The 24,243-nt window shown below is 46.8% G+C and overlaps 1 protein-coding gene across 3 annotated transcripts in view; it reads right to left on the bottom strand.

Moving 5' to 3' along the window:
• Positions 1–24,243, bottom strand: part of TMEM131L (transmembrane 131 like) — a 171,990-nt gene that overhangs the window by 56,988 nt on the left and 90,759 nt on the right. For all 3 annotated transcript variants that reach the window (XM_040966894.1, XM_040966895.1, XM_040966896.1), the window contains 3 exons: positions 19,035–19,158; positions 17,648–17,764; positions 16,699–16,809 (listed from right to left, as the gene is read on the bottom strand). In XM_040966894.1, coding sequence (XP_040822828.1) covers positions 16,699–16,809; positions 17,648–17,764; positions 19,035–19,158 — 352 coding nt within the window. The remainder of the gene's footprint in view (positions 1–16,698; positions 16,810–17,647; positions 17,765–19,034; positions 19,159–24,243) is intronic.

Raw genomic sequence — 24,243 nt, 5'->3', positions numbered from 1 at the left:
CCTCCTCCCACTCTACCCATCAGTGGCTGGACTTGTCCTGGCAGCTCTCCAGCGCCCTCCTCCCTCTCCCCCAACGCTGAGGCCTCACAGAAGGACTTCTGCACTGCCCATCCGCACACCTGCAGGTACAATCAAGACCAGGTATCCGTCGGGTCCCTCCCACACCCAAACTGAGGAACCCGCACCATGTGCCCTACCTTAAGACCTTCATTCATCTACTGGTACCATAGTATCTACAACTGGTTAAGCCGGAAGGCCGAGAAACTGCTTTGCAACAGCTTCTCACCTATACCCTGTGTTATACTGCCTGCCCCTCCTCCAGAGCCATTAAACCCACTCACTGCAACCCAGTGGCCTGGAGAGCACCGGCCGGTGAGAACCAGAGTGCTGGCCAGCTGCTTATGAAGCCTCCCTGGAATGCAGCCCTGTCCAGCTTGTCAAGAGATCATCTGCGGCCGCTGTCCTGCAGCAGGGGACACAAGGGCCGCAAAAGTAAAACCACTGCAGAAAAAGCTCAGGATGCCAGCACGCCCTCCAGGGGTGCTGCTGTGGCACAGCGGACCTGGCTGCTCAGCCTCCAATTCAGCTTCCTGCTAAGGCACCTGGGAAGGCGGCACAGATGATCAAAGCACTCAGGCCCCTGCCACCCACACAGGGAACCTGGATTGGAGCTCTAGGTTCCTGGCTTTGGCCTGGATCAGTCCTGGATGGTACAGCCACCTAAATCAGCAGGTGGAAGATTGATCTTTCCCTCCCTCCCTCCCCATCAGGGAAGGAAAGGAGGAAAAGAGGGAGAGAGGGAAGGAGGAAGGAAATCTATAAATCATTTTTTAAGCCTTCTTCCAAGTCTACGTTTGACTGCATTCTCCAATACACCACAGTGAGTTGCATGGTTATGACACTGTTTGAGCATAATCCTTCAAAGACTTGCTATCTGGCATAAGCCTCCACGCTCTTTACCGGGGCTTCAAAATGCAGCCGCCTGCTTGGTCTCCACCTCCTCATTTGTGTTGCAGCTTCACTTTCAGCTGTTTTGCATAAAGGCCCTAAATTTCAGATGCTTGTGCTCTGCACATACCCCTCCAAGCCCACGCAAGCCCCCTCAGCTAACCCTCACTCCCCACCACCCTGATCCAATTCCTCCCTCAATGTCATGTTCAGACACCACAGCATTTGTCACCTGACTCTGAATGCTTCTCTCATAACCAAGCACCTGGGCAACATCTGTAGTCAATTCTAAGCACATTGGCTGGTGCTTTGATCACAATGCCTATCACTGAACTGGTGCTCAACACACAGTTAGTGAATGAGCACATAAGCCACAACAGCTCCAGTACAGCTGGAACACACAAGACACTAAAAACGCTAAACCCTCCACTAAACAAAGGAGTATATGAAAACCTATCATGCACGGCACACTGCTGATCTGAAGCTTTGAAAATAAAGCGGAACAAAACACACAGAGACACTTTCAAACACACACTTAAAATGAAGTTGCCTCTTTTTAAAAAAAAAAAAAAATTTTTTTTTGAAAGGCAGAGATGGGGAGAGAGAACTTCCATCCTCTGGTTCACTTTCTAAAAAATAACTGTTCCAGGCAGAACCTGGGCCAAGCTGAAGCCAGGAGCCTGCGTCTATCCAGTCTCCCTCCCAAGCGGATGGCAGGGGACCAAGCACTTGGATCATCCTCTGCTGCTTGCCCAGACACATTAGCAGGGAACTGGGTCAGAAGCAGAGCAGCTGGGACTCAGACCAGTGCTCTTGCGAGATGCTGGAATTACAAGTAATGGCTTGACTCATTGTGCCACATGCCAGCCCCTGTAACTTATCTTAAAAAGAGGAAAAGTGCATTAAGATCTTAGCATGGCAAGGTAATTCTCTCCCCTAAAATAATTTCCTCATATGAACAGATGCTAAAAATCCAAACTTAGGACTTTGCCATGATTTTATCATAACACCAATGTCTTATTTTTCTTGGTAAGCCTCTGGATGAATGAGTTTAAAGATTGCCATTTTAAGTAAGGATTCACCATCAGCTGGACGCTTCAAAGAAGTTCGGATTTTGAAGCACTCTACATTTCAGATCTTTGGCTGAGGGACAGGGTACTGCAGCAACATTCCATCTCATGAGCTGTAGAGGATATTTCAGAATCCCACAAGGGGGAGTTCCAACACCTTCTAACTGCCCCCAGAAGCCTGCTGATTCTTCAAAAGGTAAAAACAACAAAACTATTGTGATCTTTAAAAAAAAAACTACAACCAAAATAGGAGGCCTTAGGACACCCACACACAGTGGTGTGCCACAGCTGATGCCCCTGTGGGACGGCAGGGTGTCCACACCCACAGTGTCCAGGCACACCACAGAAGAAAAATACACACAGATCTAACGCTGCTTTAGAAACCGCTCACATTGATGGCTACAACAAAACCTAACTCCATGCATAATATGTCCTGAACATTCTATAGCATTGTCTCATTACACGATGGCCTGAAAGGATTATTGGCAGGGTCTCAAGGGTCCTGTGCTCCCAGTGGAAAACCAGGAGAACTTGCCAAGCGTCTAAGACGAGTTGGTCTTTTTCCAAGCGAAGCACAGTAGGCTAAAGTCTATTCCTGCTGGGTTCATTCATTCTGAGACCACACTGAGGGCCAAGGTTGCGACACAGTGGGTGAAGCAGTGGACTGTGATGTCAGCCTCCCATATTGCAGCTGCTGGTTCACATCCCAGCTGTTCCACTTTCGATCCAGTTCCCAGTCAATGAGCTGGGGAAAGTAGCAGAAGATGACCCAACTGCTTGAGTCCCTGCCAACCCACAGGGCAGATCTAGATGCAACTCCTTGCTCAGCCTGGTCGAGTGCCAGCCACTACAGCCACTTGGGAATGAACCAAGGGGTGCAAGATCTTTCTCTGCTTCTCCCTCACTCCCTTTTCTCTATCATTCTACCTTTCAGACAAATAAATCTTTTTTTTAAAAGATTTATTCATTTTTATTACAAAGTCAGTTATACAGAGAGGAGGAGAGACAGAGAGGAAGATCTTCCATCCGATGATTCACTCCCCAAGGACCGCAACGGCCAGTACTGCGCCAATCCAAAGCCAGGAACCAGGAACCTCTTCTGGGTCTCCCACACGGGTGCAGGGTCCCAAAGCTTTGGGCTATCCTGGACTGCTTTCCCAGGCCACAAGAAGGGAGCTGGATGGGAAGTGGAGCTGCCGAGATTAGAACCGGCGCCCATATGGGATCCCGGTGAGTTCAAGGAGAGGACTTTAGCTGCTAGGCCACATCGCCGGGCCCCAGATAAATAAATCTTAAAACACACACACACACTGAGATAGAATGCAGCAGTCAATAAAATAGAAATATGGCCTACTGCAACTGCTCAACAGTCTAATCCTCACCCTTCAAGTGCCAGGATCCCATATGACTGCCAATTAATGTTTCCCATCCAGCTCCCTGCTTATGGCCTGGAAAAGCAGTAGAGGATGGCCCAAAGCCTTGGGACCCCAAGTCAACGTGTGAGACCCAGAAGAAGCTCTTGTCTCCGGAATGGCTTTTGCCAATTGCAGCAATTTAGGGACTGAGCCAGTGGATGGAAGATCTTTCTGTCTTTCCTTTTCTGCATACATCTGATCTGCCTTTCCAATAAAAATATATAAATCTTTTTTAAAAAAATTCAATTGAAAGTCCAAAATCGTTTGGATGATAAAATTAATTAACTTGAAAAGGTTGAGGCAGGTGGGGAGAGAGGAGAGATTTTCCATTTGTTGGTTCACTTCCAAATGGTCACAACAGCTAGGACTGGGCCAGGCTGGGCCGGGTTGGGCCAGGCTGGGCCAGGCAGGATCAGGAGCATGGATCCCACTCATTCTGGGAGGAATAGGGGCCCAAACACTTGGGCCATCTTCTGTTGCTTCTCTCAGGCCATTGGCAGGCAGCTGGATGGGAAATGGAGCAGCAGAGACTTGAACCTGTGCTCGTCCAGGGTGCTTGAGTCACAGACAGTGGATGACTTTATAAGCTACGCCACAAGCCCAGTCCCTGAATGACAACTTAGCAAGCATAAAGCACAGCCTATGGTAGTGTATCAAGCTAAGAGTCAGCCTGGGGCACCGGCATCCTCTATGGGCACTGGTTTGTGTCCCAGATGCTCTGCTTTTAATCCAGTTCCCTGCTGCTGGCCTGGGAACACAGCAGAGGATGGCACAAGTACCTGGGCCTATTTACCCATGTGGGACACTCAGAGAAAGCTCCTGCCTCCCAACTTTGGCCATTGTGGCTGTCTCGGGCTTTGAACCAGCGAATGGAAGATCTTTCTCTGTTCTTTTACTCCATAACTCCTGGGCTTCAACTAAAAAAATAAAGAGATCTTAAAAGTAAGTGAATTCATTAAAAGGGTACATATCCTAAGAAAAGTATATGGTGATCATTAACCCAGACAGATGAACAGCACACGAGAAGCATAGCGATGCTGATACAATCACACGAGATCCTTCCATTTATAAACTCCAATCTAAGAAATATTCTTTATTATTTCTTGTATTTGTTCAAGGATTTATTTGTTCTCACTGGAAAGGCAGATTGCAGAGAGGAGGGACAGAGAGAAAGATCTTCCATCTGCTGATTCATTCCCCAAATGACAGCAATGGCCAGAACTGAGCCAATCTGAAACCAGGAGCTCCTCCAGGTCTCCCACGAGGATGCAGGGTGCCAAGGCTTTGGACTGTCCTTGACTGCTTTCCCAGGCCACAAGCAGGGAGCTGGATGGGAAGCTGAGCAATCAGAACACAAACCAGCGGCCCTATGGGGATGCCAGCACTTGGGAAGTGAAGGATTAGCCAGCTGAGCCATTCTGAAATTTTATTCCCTCCTTTTCTTTTTCCAAATTTGAAGGCCAAATTCTGGAAGTCTTTATAAGCCTCTCATGCTAATATGCCCTTTCACTAGGAACAGATTCTGCATCAAGTGTGGGATCAATGCAATCCCCATCCCATATTCACACATACACACACACTGAGCTGTATGTGGCAGGGCCTCACGACAAAGGGTCTTCTTCCACACCATGAGAGCTGCCCAAGTCCCTTCCACAGAACACTCAGGCTCCACGAGGGAACGTGCAGACGTGCAGGCCCGTGTTTCTCATGTATCAGGCATGTGCAGCTGACATCAGCAAGGGCTGACAGAAGGCACCTGCATTTCAACCCCCAGCGTGACTACTCCCTTTCTCTTTGTGATTAAGAATTATTTATTTATTTAATGGAACAGAGTGACAGAAAGAAAGAAAAAGGAAAAGAGCTCTTCCATCCTCTGATTTTACTCCCCAAATAGCTGCCAACCGGCTGGGATTGGGGCTGGGCTGGGCGGGGCTAGGCTGGGCAAGGCAGCAGTCTGGGTCTCCCAGGTGGGTGCCAGGGATCCTAGAACTTGGACCATCCTCCACTGACTTTCCCGGTGGACTGGAGGAGGTGGACTGGAAGTGGTGGCCACACCAGATGACAGACATCACAGGTGGCAGCTATACCTGCTAAACTACATGACACTGGTCTCTCCTCTACCCTTCTATTAATCAGATACTAACCACGGAAACAGAACTCACCCCTGTTGTCAGAACCACTCACAAAAATCCAGGTAAAAAAACTGGGGACTGGTTGACACGAGCGTTTTTTAGTTGCTTTAGGGAAAAGGCGGTGGATGCACATGTATAGCAATTTTCTTTCACACCATTTTAGAAAAGGCACCTGTGGCTAAGAGGCTTGGTGATGAACACAGAATTCAAGGTCAAGCTTCAGCCATAAAAACCCTGGGTACGTTTTCTACCCACTCTAAGACCAGGCTGCCTCGTTCACAGAACAGGTGCCAAATTCAGGAAGGCCATGCCCACCCCAGGGGGGACGGACCACCAGACTCAAGGCAGGCCCGCAACAAGGACTTCTCATGTTCATATACAATCCTTATGTTTACTTAGTAAAATTCTGCAGCAAACACTTTAGATGTCTGGGAAGAATTTGTTGCACATTAAAACAATTAGGAAGCTCCTCTTCCCATTTAGCACTTTGGTTTATAGTAAAAAGTGTTTTCTCTTTTTCTGAACCATTTGAGATTTTTGTTGTCTTATTTCACAACTGGATCAGAACCCTGGGAAAAAACAGTAATTTTGCCAGAAACCCTGACAGACAAAAAGTAATATGAACTCGTTCTTGATGATTAGACTTCAGCCAAGACCAAGTGGAGGTGGCCCAGACTGTACAACACCCCAGTCTTCAGACTTGGTTTTTTTAAATGCAATAATAATAACTTTTTGGGAAATAGTAGTATTTGTTTTGTCTTTTATTTTTAAGGATTTATTTATTTAAGAGGGGGGAGAAAAGGAAGTGGAAGGATGGCCCAAGAGAAAACTTTCCAATCCACTGGTTCATACTCCAGTTGTCTCGTTCTGCGGGGATTGGGCCAGGCCAGACCTGAAAAAACGAATCCAGACCTTTGCATGTGGTCCAGGAAGCCAACTCCCTGAGCGATCACCCACTGCCTCCCGGGGACATGTTCATAGGGAGCTGGAATTGGGAGTGTACCATGACTGGAACCCAGACATTCACCTGGGATGCGGTCCCTTCACTGCCAGGCCCAAGGTCTGCCCTGGGTCCCAGGATGGCGCAAGGGCAGGGGATTCACCTGAATGTGTACTGCAGCACATGGGGCCCCCAGGCCAAAGGCAGATAGCTGTTTTTATGCAGTTCTGATGTTGGGCCTCCAGCAGATGGCAGGTGGGTGCTGAGGATTTGGCTCAGGCCCTCACCCAGGACCCCGGCTCAGCCAAAACAGGCTGACACAACACACCGTTGCAGGCAGCAGCACAGACACAGTTGTTACTTTACCAGGCTTTGCTGTGGAGGGGATCCAGGCAGAAGAGGCTACCATGGTGGGACGCAGGGATCACCACCTATCATTAACATAATTTAGGGACCCATGCAGTGGATTAGCATCTTAATCCTCCACCTGTGACAATGGCATTCCATACGGGCGCCATTTCAAGTTCTGGCTGCTCCACTTCTGATCCAGCTCCTAGCTAATGGTCTGAGAGGGCCCAAGTCCTTGGGTTCTTGTCACCCAGCTCAGGTTGTTGTGGCCATTTGGGGAATGAATGAGCAGATATAAGATCTGTCTCTCCATTCTGAAATTCTACCTTTCCAAGAAAAATAAATAAATACATATTTTTCAAAGCAGTTCAGAATCACCCTACCATCCAGCAATTTCACTTCTGGTATGAACAGCAGGGACACAAAGAGGTATTTGCACACCCAGGTTCACAATATTATTCCTAATAACCAAGGAAGAGGGAGGGGGGAAGTCCTTCAAGGAATGAATGGAAAAACAAAATGAGAGATAGACACACACACACACACACACACATATACACACATACACACACATACAAGGGAGCTTGAAAAAGCTCATGAAAATGGAATTAAAAGATACCATGGCCATTCAAAAATTATATACAATGCAATACCATTCAGTATTAAGAACAATGAAATCTGGGGCAGGACATTGTGGTGCACTGGGTAAAGTTGCCATCTGTGACACCAGCATCCAATGTAAGCACAAGCTTGAATCCTGGCTGCTCTACTTCTCATCCAGCTCCCTGCCAATGCACCTGGGAAGGCAGCAGAGGATGGCCCACCCACATCCATGTGGGGGACCCCGAGAACCTTCAAGGCTCTGGTTCTCCTGGCCCAGTCCCAGATTACTGCAGTCATTTGGGGAGTGAACCAGAAGATGGAAGAAGAGTCTCTCTCTCTCTCTCTGTCTCTCTCTCTCTCTTTCTCCCTCTCCCTCTGTAACTTCAGCTTTCAAGTAAATAAATCTTGAAGAATGAAATTTTCACATGTGCTATAACACAGATGAACCCTGACAGTACTACGTACAGCAAAGTCAGTCAGACTCAAGAGACAAGTACTGAAGGATGTCACTTACACGGGCAACTCACAAGTAGAACAAGGTGGTGACAATGGCTGCTTACTGAGGGTGGAGTTTGAGGTGACGAGAAAGCTCTGGAGAACGATGGTAGTCAAAGACTGAACAATGAATAGTGTGGAAGTACTTAATGCCACTCAGTTGTACACATAAAGGTGATAACAATGGTCTATATGGTATTCATATATATTTTAACACAAGCAGAAACAGGAGGGAAGAGCTGAGAGGAGCTGACACAGGAAAGGGAATGTCGAAGGCCAGGTCAAACAGACAAGAAGGGACTGAGATGAGGGGGTGGAGAGCTACCTGAGGATACATTCTAACTTGGAGACACTGGAGAAGTTTGTGTGAAAATGGAATCAGAAGACAAGTTTAAAACCTATGCATAGTTTGTTCCTAATGCATACTTCCCATGATTTTAAAGACCTCTCGTGTAACTTGGTGCTTACTAAAGGAAGATAGGCAAGATCTGGATTCACTGGAGTCCTTCCCCTGCAAGGAAGCAGGATTCAGTTCTGGGAGCTGCGAGCCACACCCTCCTAAGAGAAACTGGGGAGCACCCCTCATCCCCTGGACTCTCAGAGGGCTCCCTGTCAGGCTTGGGAGGGATCACCCACAGTGGAGCGTAGAATGATCAGAATACTCTTCTGGTGGCAAATCATGTACTGCTCACATCCTGAGGGAGCACATCTGAGACATTTCTAGAATCAGGACTTGGTCAACAGCAAGCAGGGCAGAGGCAGGACTGAACCTGGACCTGGCTTAGATGGCGCGTCTGATAGGGAAGGAGCGCCCAGGTAACACTACCCTAGTGCAGGGAGGAAAACAGAAGATTCCCTTTGAACAACAGCCTTGTTTTGTCAAGCCCAAATTAATTTCTTCTCTCTCCATGCAGAAGAACTCACAAGAAAAAAAAAATCTAGAGAAACACCAGGGTGGGGGAGGGAGGTCTAGATTAGAAATCAAACAAGTAAAAAAAAGGCATGCACTGACAAGTTCAGAAAAAAGGAGACCAATTCAGGAAGCTGGTTAAATTGCTACAAACTCCATTGTGGCACAGGGCAACTTAAGCCCCCACCAGCAATGCCAACATCCCATATGGGTACTGGTTTGAGCTGTTCCACTTCTGATGCAACTCCCTGCTAGTGGCCTGGGAAAGCAATAGAGGAGAGCCCCAGTCTATGAGCCCCTGCACTCATGAGAGAGACAGTGGGCAGCGCACAAACACTGTCCCTACCAGACCCCCAGCATACCAGCCTGCCAAGTACAAAAAGCTCCCTCTGACAATCTGCCGGGAATGAAGCTCGGCTGAACAAAGTGGCACCCAAAGGGAAGGCTCCTGGCACTGCCAGTCCCCAGAAAGAGGCAACAATGCAGAGGGCACAAGCAGTATACCGCCCACCGACTAGGCAAGCGAACCTCTGCTCTGCCCTGAGCACCGGGCAGTGAACCCCAGGGCCATCTACAGGGTGGGCAGGTGGTTCCTTAGGGTGACATGCAGAAACCGAGACACTGCACAATGGGTACAGATTGAGGCAGACACCCGAGTGGCATTCTCTCCCCAGCTTCCCTCCCTCTCTCTGGCAAACACGAGGGGACTTCGAAAGCATTCATGATAAGAATGGTGTTCCATGCCCAGAACGGCAGCCTAGTGCATAAAGTCCTCACCTTGCATGCACCAGGATCCCATATGGGCGCCAGTTCCTATCCCAGCTGCTCCACTTTCCATCTAGCTCCCTTCTTGTGGCCTGGGAAAACAATGGAACCCAAAACCTTGGGCTCCTGCACGCCTGTGGGAGACTCAGAAGAATCTCCTGGCTTGGGATCAGCTCAGCTCCAGCTGTTACGGCCACTTGAGGAGTGAACCAGAGGATGGAAGATCATTCTCTCTGTCTCCTTCTCTCTGTAAACCTGACTTTCCAATAAAAACATATTAAATCTAAAAAAAAAAGAATGGAGTTCCAAAGTGAGTCCAGGGTGTCAACCATCGGTCTAGTCACTGAAGACAATGGTTAACACATCTGCATTCCGAGGTTCAACTCCAGGCTCCGGCTCCTGACCCCAGCTGCCCACACATGCAGACCCGGGGAAGCAGCAGGGATGGCACAAGGAACTGGGTTCTTGTCACCCACAAGGTGGCTTGGATTAAGTTTTGGGCTTCTGACTTCAGCTCCCGGCCAGCCCATGCTGCTGCAAGCAGGCCTATAGAAATACTTCCTCCCCATCTCCTAACTCCCTCCTTTTTATACAATCACTTTAAAAAAAAATTTTTTAAGAAAAAATATTATACTGTCACAGGAAATTTTTTAAATCCCTGTGCAATAAACATTCTCCACCAACTTCCCGTACTCCCCTCATACTCGTTGTTGTCCCAATTTTTCTCACACCAACTTATAATTCCATTTTCCATGAACTCTGCACAGTCCCCACACGGGACATAACAGTAACAATTCTGCTTAGTGTGTGCAGGACCAGGATAGAGTGAGGCCAAGTTGATGGGTGGGAGGTTAGCAAGCTCATATTCTTGTGTCTTATTAAGATTATAAACTCGACAGAGGCTCAGGAGAGCTAATAATAAACTACCGTAAGCTCTGGCACTCTGGGAAAGCCATTAACTGTAGTGAGAGCAGGCGAGGGCCGCAGCTGGCAAAGCTCTCCCAGCTGCTCCCAGCCAGAAACAATCTCTCTGACGCAGAGACAGGATTTCAAATTCTTTACACATTAACTCACAGGCCAAGATAATTTGATAGGAGACTATACACCCTTGAACTCTGATGTCTTGCCAGGAGACTGGATCTGAATTCTACGCTTCTCCTTGAGAGTTTCACAGCAATGAAACTAATAACAAATTTAATTGATAAACATATCTTAGCTATGTGTCAAGTATTTTAGTCTACATGAATGGATGTATTTAATAACCACAGCATCCTACCCGGGAAGGACTAGCATTCTCTGCTTTATGGACAGACGGAGACACGAGGAGGTTAAGGTAACCGCATCAAGGTCTGGTCTCATTTTAGAATTCAACTTACTCATTACCCCATGCATCTCTACAGAAGCAGACTCTGAATGGTAATCCTTCTAAAGATGTGTTTATCTTGTTACTTGATTTGCTCAAGAGGCAGAGATAACAAGCTAGCTAGATTCCATCCACTGGTTCACTCCCAAATGCCTACAACAGTCAGTACTGACTGGAAACAAGCTCAAAACCTGGTCACCTACACGATGGTGGGAACCTAACCACTGCCATTTAGAACCCCCTCAGCATGAAATCAAGAGCCTGAGGTGAAGCTTGAACCCAGGCACTTCAGCTGCCAGTCCAAACATCTACCCTTGGTCTGCCTGCTGTGACTTTCTCTTTAAGGACTGAGAGAGTCATCTTCCATCCACCGAGTCATCCTCCAAATGCCCACACTGGCCAGGGCTGGGCCAGGCTGAAGCCAGAGTTCAGAATTCAATCCACGTCTCCCACATGGGTGGCAGGGACCTGAGGACCTGCTGCCTCCAGGGGTGCGAATCAGTAGGAAGCTAGAATGCAATGTGGAACCAGGCCTTGAATCCAGCACTCCCAAAATGATGCAGAGGGCCCAAGCAGCACCCTAACACCTGACATCAATTCTCCACCATACTTGCAGTTTTCAGACTGGAGCATCAAGATGGAATTACTTGATCCCATCAAAAAACCTCTGATAGAAACTATATTGGTTGTTAGAGATTAAAAGAATTTAAAAGGAAGTAAACTTATAACTGAGAGTATTAGTGCGGCCTTGGAGGACATGATCGGAGAATTTGATCCATTGCAGAAGTTCCTAACAAGAAATCAACAGCACAGCATGTCAAGGGCAATCAACCAAAGAACTGGAGGAAAGCTTGGCACTGAGAGGAAGGGGACAGGCATGGGGAACTGGAGGCAGAGACAGAAAACACAGGATTTTCTCCTTGGTCTGAATCACAGGATCAAGAACACAAAACGAGAAGATAGCACAAGGAAAGGATTCGCCCTCCCTGAACACCCCTCTCCTGTCCTTCCTTCTTTCTTTTTTTAAAATTTATGTAATTATGATATTATTCCATGATGCAGTTCTACAGGCTCCGGGATTTCCTCCCCCACCTCCCAATCCTCCTCCTCCATTGCCCCATGTCAGTACAATCAGTCATAAGCCCATCATTCTGTTGTTTAAGTATATCCCTACATTGTAGGTATGGACAGTGGCAGAGTCCAGCATGCTACTGTCAGGGTAGATTCAATAGTTTCATTAGGAATCCATCTTTGCTTTGAAAGTAGAGATGCATACTGCATTGTATCTTCACATCTGTATGTGATAGTCTCTACTATACAGTTACGATACACCCCCTTCAATAAAAGGTCATAAAACAAAATCAACCACAGAGAGAAAAATAGAATGTTTACAACACGAAGTTAAATAACATGCTACTAAATGACCAATGTGTTGCTGAGGAAATAAAAATCAGGGCCCGGGGCGGTGGCCTAGCAGCTAAAGTCCTTGCCTTGAACGTCCCAGGATCCCATATGCTCGCCGGTTCTAATCCCGGCAGCTCCACTTTCCATCCAGCTCCCCGCTTGTGGCCTGGGAAAGCAGTCAAGGACGGCCCAAAGCCTTGGGACCATGCACCCACGTGGGAGACCTAAAGGAGGTTCCTGGCTCCTGGTTTCGAATCGGCACAGCACCAACCGTTGCAGTCACTTGGGGAGTGAATCATCAGATGGAAGATCTTCCTCTCTGTCTCTCCTTCTCTCTGTGTATCTGATTTTGCGATAAAAATAAATAAATCCTTTTAAAAAATCAAAGACCTTCCTGAAGTAAATGATGCTATTGTGTGACCTATGTGTCAGAGAGGAAAATAATAAGAAAACAAAAACTTTTTTGAATGAATAAAAATAAAAACAAAAAATCAAATCCCCCAAGATGTAGCAAAAGCAGTATTGAGCCAAGGGATTCTGGTTACCTAACATGTCTAGCTGCTGTCTCAGCAAGCAATCAAAAGGAAGTATGAGAAAAGGCCAGACACAGGCTCCCCTATGTGAAACCTCAATGTGGGGGCCAACGCATGAACCAGCAGCCATACGGGATGCTGGCACCACAGGCAGAAGACTATTCTGAAATGCTGCAACTCACTGGCCCAGATAATTGTTTCATTTTTAAGTGTATTAAACTTTGTGGGTATTTGTGAGGTGAACTAGTAGATGGAAGGTCTCCGTCTTGAAATAAAATGAAAATAAGTAGTCAAAAACAAGCATGTTCAAGCATGTTCAACTGGTTTTTGGCTGGCTGTCTCAGGAGGAGACCTGGGAACGCTGTTTTCAACAGAGCCAGTTTGGGAAATGACCTAACGCCACCCACAGAACGGGGAATCTGCGAAGAGCTAAAGACGAAAGGCTTGAAAGGATGCCGAGACCATTCAACAAGCCAGAATGGTTATCCACATGCGAAACTGTGACTAGGGACCCCTCACATTATATACTAAGCCTTCACATCAAAATAAGTCACAAACCTCACATTAGCTACAGAACCATAATACGAAATTAACTATAGAACTCCTAGGAGAAAACTTAGCAGGCAAGCTTCCCAAACCCAGACTAAGCCTTTTGGCCAATGATTCTGAAACTAAACATGACAAAAGAACAAACCAAAGAGATGAGCTGTGACTCTCCCACATGTGAGAGAGCACATCGGGAAAATGATGACTGTGTCTGCATTTGCAAACCGCAGACCTGATAAAGGGCCCGTATTCAGAACACTCACCTCTTCTGCAATCAAACCACATAATTTTAAAACGGCCCCAGGACATGCTAAACAAAGACATGTCTCCTTACATGACACACAGTCAAGGAACTCATAATAAAAGATGCTTGGGGTCTTCACAAACATGCAAATGAAAACCATAGCAGGTGTCACTTCATCCCCACCCAGGTGGGTATCACAAACCAAAAGGGCAGATAGCAAGTACTGGCAAAGTCGTGGAAAAACTAGAATCCTTAGCGGCCATCGCTGCTGGTGAGGGTGGGGATGGTAAGACCACACAACTGCTTTAGCAAACGGTGCATGGTTCCTCCAAACGTCCAAGCAAGGATTACCAGATGACCCAGCAAAACGCCTGCTGGAGACACCTCAAGTGCAATAAAATCCCATCCACACCAACTCACATATACACGTTCACAGCAACAGTTGTCAGGACAGCCAAAACAAGGGATACAGCCCAAATGTTCCCCAATTAACAAATGGGAAAACAAACTGTGCTGTCTCTCCATACAGCGATATATTGTTGGAATAAAAGGAATGAAAGAGATGAAAACTTGAAAAATATGCTCAAGCAAAGAAATCCATCTGTCTCTGTCTCCCTCCTTCTCTCTCTCTCTCCCTCTCTCTCTCTCCCACTCTCACACACACACACACAATATTTATATGTAATGTCTGACATAGACAAGCCATTGGAGGCCATGGCTGCGAGGGAAAGAGATGATGAAAAAGTTCTAATGCTAAACAGCAGTGATCATGACCCAATTCTTTGAATGCACTGAGCATCACAGGTGTAGGAGGTTAGACTGCAGCTGGCAATGCTGACATCACCTATGGGTGCCAGTGTGCATTCTGGCTGCTCCATTTCCAGTCCAACTCCCTGCTAATGTGCCTGAAAAAGCAGTAGGGAATGGCCAAAGTCCTTGGGCCCCTGCACCCATACGGGAGACCTGAAAGAAGCTGCTGGAAGAAGCCTAGCCATTGTAATCATCTACGCAGTGAACCAGCAAATGAAAGATCTCTCTATCTCAAACTCTGCCTTTGACATAAAACAAACAAACAAACAAAAAAAAAAACATTTAAAAATTCCAATGGATTACACACTTTGAAAAAAAATGCTCATTTACATGGAAAGCAGAATGTATACACAGAGGGAGACAGAGATGTTCCATCTGCTGACTTACCCTGCAAACAGCAAAGGCTTGTGGAAGCAGGCAAAGCCTGGAGCCAGAAATTCTATCCCTATCTCCCACGTAGGAGGCAGAAGCCTAGGTATTTGGCCCATCTTTTGCCAGGAGCTGGATGGGGAATCGAGCAGGACTCAAACTGATGTTCACATGGGATGCCAGTGTTGCAGACTATGGCTTAATACAACACCATCCACAGGATTATATACTTTACATGAGCAGATTTTAGGGTATGTGAATGGCATCTCAAAACAGCTACCAAAAATAAGTAAGACCAGACATTTGGTCTAGCAGCTAGGACACTCAGGGCAGGTGTCTGGCGCAGTGATTCAGTTACCAAACAATGCCTGCATTTTATATCAGAGCACCTGGTTCAACTCTCAGGTCCCCAACTCCTGATTCCAGCCTGCTGTGAATGCACACCCAGAGAGGGAACAGGCAAGAGTTCAAGTACTTGGGCCTCTGCAACTCATGGTAGACACCTGTGCTGAGTTCCTGGCTCCTGGATGCAGCCTGAGTCCTAACTCTTGCTGGGATTTGGAACGTGAACTCACAGGAAGCGGAGTGTCCTTTTCACATGTGTGTGTGTTTGTGTATTTCTTACACACATCCTTTATTTCTTTCACTTTCTGTCCTACTTCTCAAAAAAAAAAACCCCAAAAATATGTTAAAAACAGTTCAATCCATTCTCCACTAGTTTTAAGATTTAAACTTTACCTAAATTTGTAAATTGAAAGAAATCTTAACTAGAAGAGAAAAATAATGATATTAAAAATCCCTAGGCAGTGGTTCGTGTCCCAACTGTGTTACTTCCTGTCTAGTTCCCCGCTAATGGCCAGGGAACAGAAGATGGACTGCAGGGTTGGGATGGATGGAGATGGAGCACCTGGCTTCAGCCTGCTCCAACTCCCACCACTGCGGCCACCTGGGGAGTGGACCAGTGTATGGAAAACCTTTCCTTGTGCCTTTTCTTTCTCTGCAACTTTGATACTCAAACAAATAAAATTTTTAAATCCCTAACAATGATCAATTTGGGACAGCATTCCTAAACACTACACTGGAGAATTTTATTTATCTCCCCTACTGGAAGAGAAGCTCCAGGAAGAAAGAAAGTTTAGACCAAGTCTGCTCACAGTCGAATGAAATGTAAACCTTGTTCTCTCCTGGTTTCACACACAAAAAGTAAGTTTTTAAAAAAGAAGCTCGGGGCCCGGCGCGGTGGCGCAAGTGGTTAAGGTCCTCGCCTTGCACGCCCGGGATCCCATATGGGTGCCGGTTCTACCCCGGCAGCCCCGCTTCCCTTCCAGCTCCCTGCCTGTGGCCCAGGAAGGCAGTGGAGGACGGCCCAAAGCTTTGGGACCCTGCACCCACGTGGGAGACCCAGAGGAGTCTCCTGGCTTCGGACCAGCATAGCATTGGCCAATGAGCTCACTTGGAGAGTGAATCATTGGACGGAAGATCTTCCTCTCTGTCTCTCCTCTCTGTATATCCGCCTTTCCAATTAAAAAAATAATAAAAATAAATCTTTAAAAAAAAAAGAAGCATGCATATACTGTTGATGCTTTACAACACCTAGTGTTTGTCTTTATGTGTACACCACACACACACACACACAAACACACACACACACACCACACACACACAGACACAGTTTCTTTAAAGGTAGGAACCAGGAATACCCCAATTCTAACCAAGCAAAAACAGCTGTGTAGACTCGGCAAAAGATACAGAAATGGTTACCGAGTTTGCCCAAGGCATTCAAAGTAAATCCATGAAAATGACCTGTGTTTGGGAGAGCTGAATGCTCTGGACCTGTGGGAGCAGAAAATAAGCATTCGCTGGCTGCCTGGCAGAGCCCTCCGGAGAGATTCTGCGAGTGCCAATCCCAGATACCTGCAGGGAAAGAGTCACAATTACTCCTCTGGGCCATGACGCAAAGACACCTCTGTAGGCAGAGCCTGTCTCCATCACCAAGGCCTACAGGCTCAGCTTTGTCTACAGAAAGCATGACGTGGCTAAGGTGACCATCTCACAGCTGTGCATCTCTGCACACTGCACAAGATGGGCTCGTGTGTCCAGTGGAAGCCAGGAAGCACCAGCCATGAAAACAATTGAATACTTAAATTACAGGATGCCACACGCTACCAAAGACATCACAGGTCCCAGTTCAGGGAGAGTCCTGCTTCTCTGCACATCAATGAGTTTCTTTGCACTGCCTTTCTGGTGCTTTGCCACCAACAGTGTACTCCCGGATGCTGGGGACCCTCCAACAGGCAATGCCTCCCCAAGAGAACTTTTCTGAGCCACCAATGGGGCATGCAGCATCTCAGCTGTGCCCCACAGCACCTCCCTCAGGACTGCCAAGAGCTGACAGCCTCAATTGGAAAACCTGCTGTCATTTGTACCTGCAAACCATGTGTGAGATTTCCTTGTGTTTACACAAAACCCCTGAGAGAGCAGCAGTAGGCGACACAGATCTGTGTCAGCATGGAAGACAGCCACCTCCCCTGTGGGGCAGGGGACTGAACACTGGACAATTTGACATCACCAACAGTGATTGAAGGCAGCTTCAAAATGGTGTGTGGTAGAGGCTCATAACCTTTCAATTCCCTTTCCAGGCGGCTGGAAATCTGCTCGTATTTTAACAGCACAAACCAGGGGACAAAATTTCAACTTTTTTTAAACCCTTTACTAACATTCAGATGATGTGCAAAAGGGTGAAGTGACTTACATGATAGGAAAGGATTCCATGGGAAGAGGTATTAATAAATAAAGAACTTTCGATGCTTCCTTCCTCTGTGGGCAAGAAAATGATTCGGAAGGAAGTTTTTCCCATTGCTGGGATCACCTGAAAGAGACAGGGACCTGATTAGCCGACTGCAAAAGTTCCCTGGGATGGCCGGTCTTTTACAGATTTCTTTTCCCACAACTTGTGTTAATAGACATTAGCAAATCCTACACCTCTGAGTTGGCACAGAGGAACCCTGAGAGTCCCCAAAGTGATCCACACCTGACAATCCAGTGTGTCAGAGATGACACGTGATTGGACGGCTGCTGGGGCCTGTCACCACAGGAAGAAGCCCTGGGCCTTCCCTCAGCTCCCACACCCACGTGCTCAGCTGTCCCTGTCCACCGAGGCTGCACAGACAGCAATCAACACAGGCACACAGCTGTACCACCGGCAGGTGCCAGGACACCATCAGCCCAACACAGGGCTTCTCTGTACAACACTGCCCTCACGTCAGCCTAGAGCCAGGAACAAGGACCAACAGACAGAGTAAGCAAAATAAAGACTCACCAACAATTAGGATCTTTAAAAGTTAGGGGTCAGCATTGTGGTGCGCAAGTTAAGGGACTGCCTGCACTGCCCACACGGCCAGTATCCCATACATGCTGCAGTGGTCAGTGCCTGGGAAAGAACTAGAAGATGGCCAAAGTGCTTGGGCCCCTGGGACACCCAGCCTGGTTCCTGACTTTGGATTGGTGCAAGCCTGGCCACTGAGACCATTTGGGGAATGAACCAGAGCTAGGAAGGGGTAGGTGTGTGTGTGTGTGTGTGTGTGTGTGTGTGTGTGTGTGTGTGTGTGTAAAACTTCTAAATAACCCTTTTTAAACAATAAATACATACTATTGAAGACCACTGTCAGAAATCTAAAGTACTAGGAAAGTGGGGGTTGAGCTCTGGATTTCGTTGAAAATCACAGGAAGGCATTCACTACCTCTCACTGTTCCAGGGAGAAAAATGGCCCAACTTTTTCTCTAGGTCTCGAAGGCAGAGTAGTCAGTACTGCACATGTGTATTGGGGACTGAGCACTTATAATGTGCATTTGCAGCAACTTCAAGGAACAACATAAAAACCCTTCTTCTACCACACAAAAGCCATGTTCTATATGACCGTGTGGTTTGAACGCTCATAATTTTCCCTCCCAGTGGCAGCCACCAGATTTCTTCTGGAAACAGGTAACTGACAAGATAAGCGCTGAAGCAAACACACTGAAGGAAGAGGTTCAGGTGGCGGCAAAGTGGGAGGCAGGGCACAGAAAACAAACACCTGGGGCCAAGGCAAGCACGAGGCGCTGGCGGACTGCCAGCCAGCAGAGCCTGCAGGAGCACTCACCCTGCAGTGAACAGGAGGCACATGGAAATGCCGGGCGGCTGTAAACACTGAATTCACCACCACCTCGCGGTCCTGGCTGGGGTTGTAGGCATAGAGAATCTTCGCTGAGGGAAGTCCCAGGAACCTGGCAGGAGGAACAGACAAAGGCCATGTAGTGTGTGGCAATAAGCACCCCTACACACACACACACACACACACACACACACACACACACATCCATCTGTGACTCAGACCTCAAGAACCCCCACGGTGAAAAATGGAATTTGGAGATCCATTTAGGGGCAGGTGTTTGGCAGAGCAGTTAGGATGCCACTTGAAGCGCTGGCATTGTGGCACACGCAGTTAAAGCCACCACTGACAATAACAGCGTCCCGTATGGGTGCTCCACTTCTGATCCTGCTTCCTGTTAATGTGCCTGAGAGAGTACCAGAAGATGACCTGTGTCCCGACTACTCGACTTCCCATCCAGCTCCCTGACTGTAGCCCGGGAAGGCAACAGCTTTACCAGATATTGCCACAGCAATATGCCCCTAAGTAATGCAAACTTAAAACATTTGGTGGAGGGAGAGGATATTAAGTTTTGTTAACAGAAACCTTAATCATGGCTAAATCTTCTGAGAAAAATAGAAACTCCACAAACATGGCAGCAGCTCTTTTTCATGTAGATGAGGGATCCTTCAGGAAAACTCTGCCCGAAGCTTTGTCTCCTTGCTCTGCACCCAGGCCAGGACACAGGTTTCAGGCACAATTTCAACACTTTATAGGAACCTCTCTGTTAAGAATTCCCGCTACAAGCAAGCAGGTGGACTGATGTGTGGCTCCATGTCCCCTGCTGTCCACAGCCAAGGCAAAGGAGCTGCAGAGTAACCCAAGGGTCTCCACCAGCCCATCACCCCCAGCCTAACAGCTGTTGCCACTGCTATTTCCACTGACTCCCACTGCCTGCATCCAGTGCACCTGCCACAGAGGAGACAGCGCTGGCAAACGCCTCCCTCAAGCCACTTCTCCAGACACAGGTCCCACCTCTGCAACCCAGAAACCAAACAGCTTTCTAATCTAAGCCAAAACCTCAGATTTGTTATGCTGATATTAAATTCGTTCTCTGATATTCAAACATGTGCTTCTGGGAAAAATTGATATGCACGTTGCTTCTCTTGCATGCCAATGTGTTTTCCAAACTACTCTATCACTACTTTCAAATTCCTCAGATTCTCCTAGGTTTTCTTCCTCCTTTTGGGGGAGTTACTCTTTATACATATGTTAATATAGGAAGATTTATATATAAATTATACATAATTTACTAACCTTATATATAACCTTAGTGTGTAGATGGACGGACAGATAGACAGATATGGGAAGGGAGTCTTGCCCTACTTCTAATCATCAGTGTCAATGAAAAACTGTACATGGCTAACAGGCCAAACATTAAGTCTTTTACAAATAAAATATACATTAATGTAACTAAAACTGAGTTTTTTTAAGCATTCCTTTTTTTCGTTCGAGATTTATTTAATTGAAAAGTGGAGCTGCTGAAAGGGAAAGGCAGAGACAGGGAGAGACAGAGCTCTTCCACTTGCTGTTCGCTTCCCACATGGCTGCAATGGCTGCACCTAAGCAACTAGGAGCTCCACCAGGGTCTCCCATGTGGGTGCAGTGGCAAGCACCTGATCCATCTCCCACTGTTCTCCAGGTGCATTAGCAGGGGACTGGACTGGAAGTGAGCAGCAGTACTCAGAGGGAATGCTGGCATGGCACTGGCTTAACCCAGTACACCATAATACAAATCCTTTTATGCTGCTCGAAAACATACAATTCTTTGCTCTTTTATATAATTTATAGAAGGCTCACCTCTGAGCCTTGGACTTCCACGTGTCTACCTTCTTGCAATTAAATCAAACCCTACACAGGGTCTTCCAAAATGCTTGTAGAAAATGTACATTATCAGAAAAGTATGTACAGATTTCAGAATATCCTGCACCAAAATTAACTTCTTTTTTAACTGCATTTTCCAAAAACTTTTACAAGCCCTCTCATGAGGACGTTCATGATGCTAGGCTTTGAGTAAGCAATCTGTGTCAACTGGGGCCAGGATCAAGGTGTAGTAGATTCAGTTTCTACCTGTGCTTCCAGCATCCCATATGGGTGCCAGTTTGAGTTCTGGCTGCTCCATTTCCAATCCACCTCCCTGTTGATGTGAGTGGGAAACCATCAAAGGATGGCCCAAGTCCTTCGGCCCCTTCTCCCAAGTGCGAGACATGGAAGAAGTTCCTGGCTCCTAATCATCTCAACTCTAGCCATTGTGGTTATTTGGGGAGTAAGTCACAGACTTCCTGCCCTCCCTCCCTGTAAAATTTCTCTTTCCAAATAAAAATTTAAAACTCTCCAGGGCCAATGGAGTAACACAGCACACTAAGCCTCCACCTATGACATTGGCATCCCATGTGGGCACCAGTTCGTGTCCTGGCTGTTCCACTTCTGATACAGCACCTTGCCTGTGGCCTGGGAAGGCAGTGGAGGATGCCTCAACTCCTTTGGACCCCTGCATCCACATGGGAGACTTGGAAGAATCTCCCGGCTTTGGATCATCTAGGCTCTGGCCATTGTGGTCATTTGGGGAGTGAGGCAGCAGATGGAAAATCTCCATCTCTCCTTTTCTCTGTAACTCTCCCTTTGAAATAAAAATGAAACAAATCTTAAAAGTTAAATTTAAAAGAGAGAGAGAGAAGTTTCAGTCTATCCAAAGTAGCACTCCACCTTATAGCCACAGCTTCCTATGCTATTTGAGTAACTGAAACAGGAGACTGCTGGCCGTAAGATCCCACCATCTCGCAGTGGAGCGCATCAGCACTGCAGACCTCCGTCACAGCTTCCACCAGCCTAAGCCATCCAGAAGCCATCCAGAGAATGCTGGCCTCAACCTGCTTCCCACCGGGCTATTTTTGTTTCATTTCTTTAAACTCTATTTTTAAAAGCATTACAAGGATATGAATTTAACTTCATGAGCGACAACTGGAAATGACTCCATGAATTTTATACCCCTACCCCCACAAAAAGAGCTATTAAAATGCCTAAGGAATGATTAGCACTTTTCAATGTGGGATCAGCAGAATGCTGGCCCTTAAAATTAACACTAAAATGTAGGCAGGCAGCAACTAAGCAACTAAAGAACATGATCCTAATTTTGCTTCCTGGGGAGAAATCAGAGTATGACATGAGATATGGTTTGTTCAAGGTTAACACCAAAACAGAAAATGGCAGAAGCTGACTGAGGGTACTGAAGAAAGCAGAGAAGCCCTCTGGCTATACTCTACACCAAAGCCTCGATGGGGTACCAGTCATTAGAAGGAAGACGAAAGCTAACTTTTCTTTCTTTTTGCTTGAAAGGCAGATTTATAGAGAGAAAGGGAGGGAGGGAGGGAGGGAGGCAGGGAGGGAGGCAGGGAAGTGGAGGAAGAGAGAGAGAGAGAGAGAAATAAGAATCTTCCATTCACTAGTCCACTCCCCAAATGGTTGCAACGGCCAGAGCTGTGATGATCTGAAGCCAGGAGCCAGGTACATCTTCTGGGTCCCCCATATGAGTACAGGAGCCCAAGGACCTGAGCCATCCTCTGTCCCTAAGCAGGGCGCTGGATCAGAAGTAGAGCAATTGGGATTAGAACCTGCACCTATATGGGATTCCAGTGCTACAGGCTAAGGATTAACACACAACATCACCACAACAGCCCTGAAAACTAATTTTAAACGTGTTCTAGTTTAAACTTTGTTCATACTGAAATTTGTAGCTTTTAAACTCCAGCAAATTTATTGATTCCTATAATCAGATCCTGGACCTCACAAATAAGAACTGCACTGGTGGGGCCACACTGTGGCAAAACAAGTTAAATGGACGTCCTACGTGAGCACAAGTTCAAGTCCCAGCTACTTCACTTGCATCCAGCTCCCTGCTAACATGCCTGTTAAAGTAGCAGAAGAAGGTATAAAGCTTCAGGCCCCTGCACCAACCCAAGAGACCCTGACACAGCTCCAGGCTCCTGGCTTCAGCCTGGCTCTAACCAGCAGTTGAGGCCATTTGGTGCATGAATTGGGTTGGAAAACCTTTTCTCTCTCCCTCACTTTCTCTCTACATAGTTAAATAGAGATATTTTTAAATGATGCACACCCTCAAACCAGACCTACCTTGACTATCCTTCCACACACTGACATACAATTGAAATGACAAATGACATAATTATACTTTGAGAATACTAATGTACTAACATAAATGTTAACTAAGCCATACAAAAATAATTCAAATCCCCAAATCAGCAATCTTTATGTCAAAGACTGTAGATGTATTTGTCGTTAATGCATTTTTTTTAGCTACCGGGATCAGCAATGAACATCGGGCCTTAATCAGCATATGTTCCAATGCATACACCCAGGGCACTGTGTACAGGATTTTATGCAACTGAGGAAAAACTGTCATCAACATCCGGGGGATCCTGGGAGCTAGAGTTCTTACCCGCCCTCAGCTGTGCTTAGCCTACTACCATTCATCCTACTGTATCTACTAATCCAGAACAGATCCCTGCATTGAAACTTATCTTGACTTTTCACTAAGGCAAAGAGTTCTCTCAGACCCTGAAATCAATGGGACTATCCTGCATGCAGCTTATTCATATTACCAACTGAATTACCACAAGTTGAGTTCTAACAAAATAACTTAACAGTAATTACATTTAAAAAGTCTGACACGGGCCCGACGGCATGGCCTAGCAGCTAAAGTCCTCACCCTGAACACGCCGGGATCCCATATGGGTGCCAGTTCTAATCCCAGCAGCTCCACTTCCCATTCAGCGCCCTGCTTGTGGTCTGGGAAAGCAGTCGAGGACAGCCCAAAGCCTTTGGACCCTGCACCCACGTGGGAGACCTGGAGGAAGTTCCTGGCTCCTGGCTTTGGATTGGCACAGCACTGGCCGTTGTGGTCACTTGGGGAGTGAATCATCAGACGGAAGATCTTCCTCTCTGTCTGTTCTCCTATACATGTATCTGACTTTGCAATAAAATAAATAAATCTTTAAAAAAAAATGTCCGACAAAGGTTAGCATCTATTGTTGCTGTTGTTGTTATTGTTAGTTAAAATCTTGCAAGGCCAGTGAGTTTCCACACACAGCATCTCCTGTAACAAGCTACTTGAAAACCTCAGGGTCTTTTTCTGCCCCTGAAGAAG

Source organism: Ochotona curzoniae, unplaced genomic scaffold, assembly GCF_017591425.1.
Source record: "Ochotona curzoniae isolate NIBS_2020 unplaced genomic scaffold, NIBS_Ocur_1.0 scaffold_4506, whole genome shotgun sequence".
NCBI classification, from domain to species: Eukaryota; Metazoa; Chordata; class Mammalia; order Lagomorpha; family Ochotonidae; genus Ochotona; species Ochotona curzoniae.
Note: the sequence above shows the minus strand (reverse complement) of the source record. Positions and strands in the feature narration are given on the sequence as shown.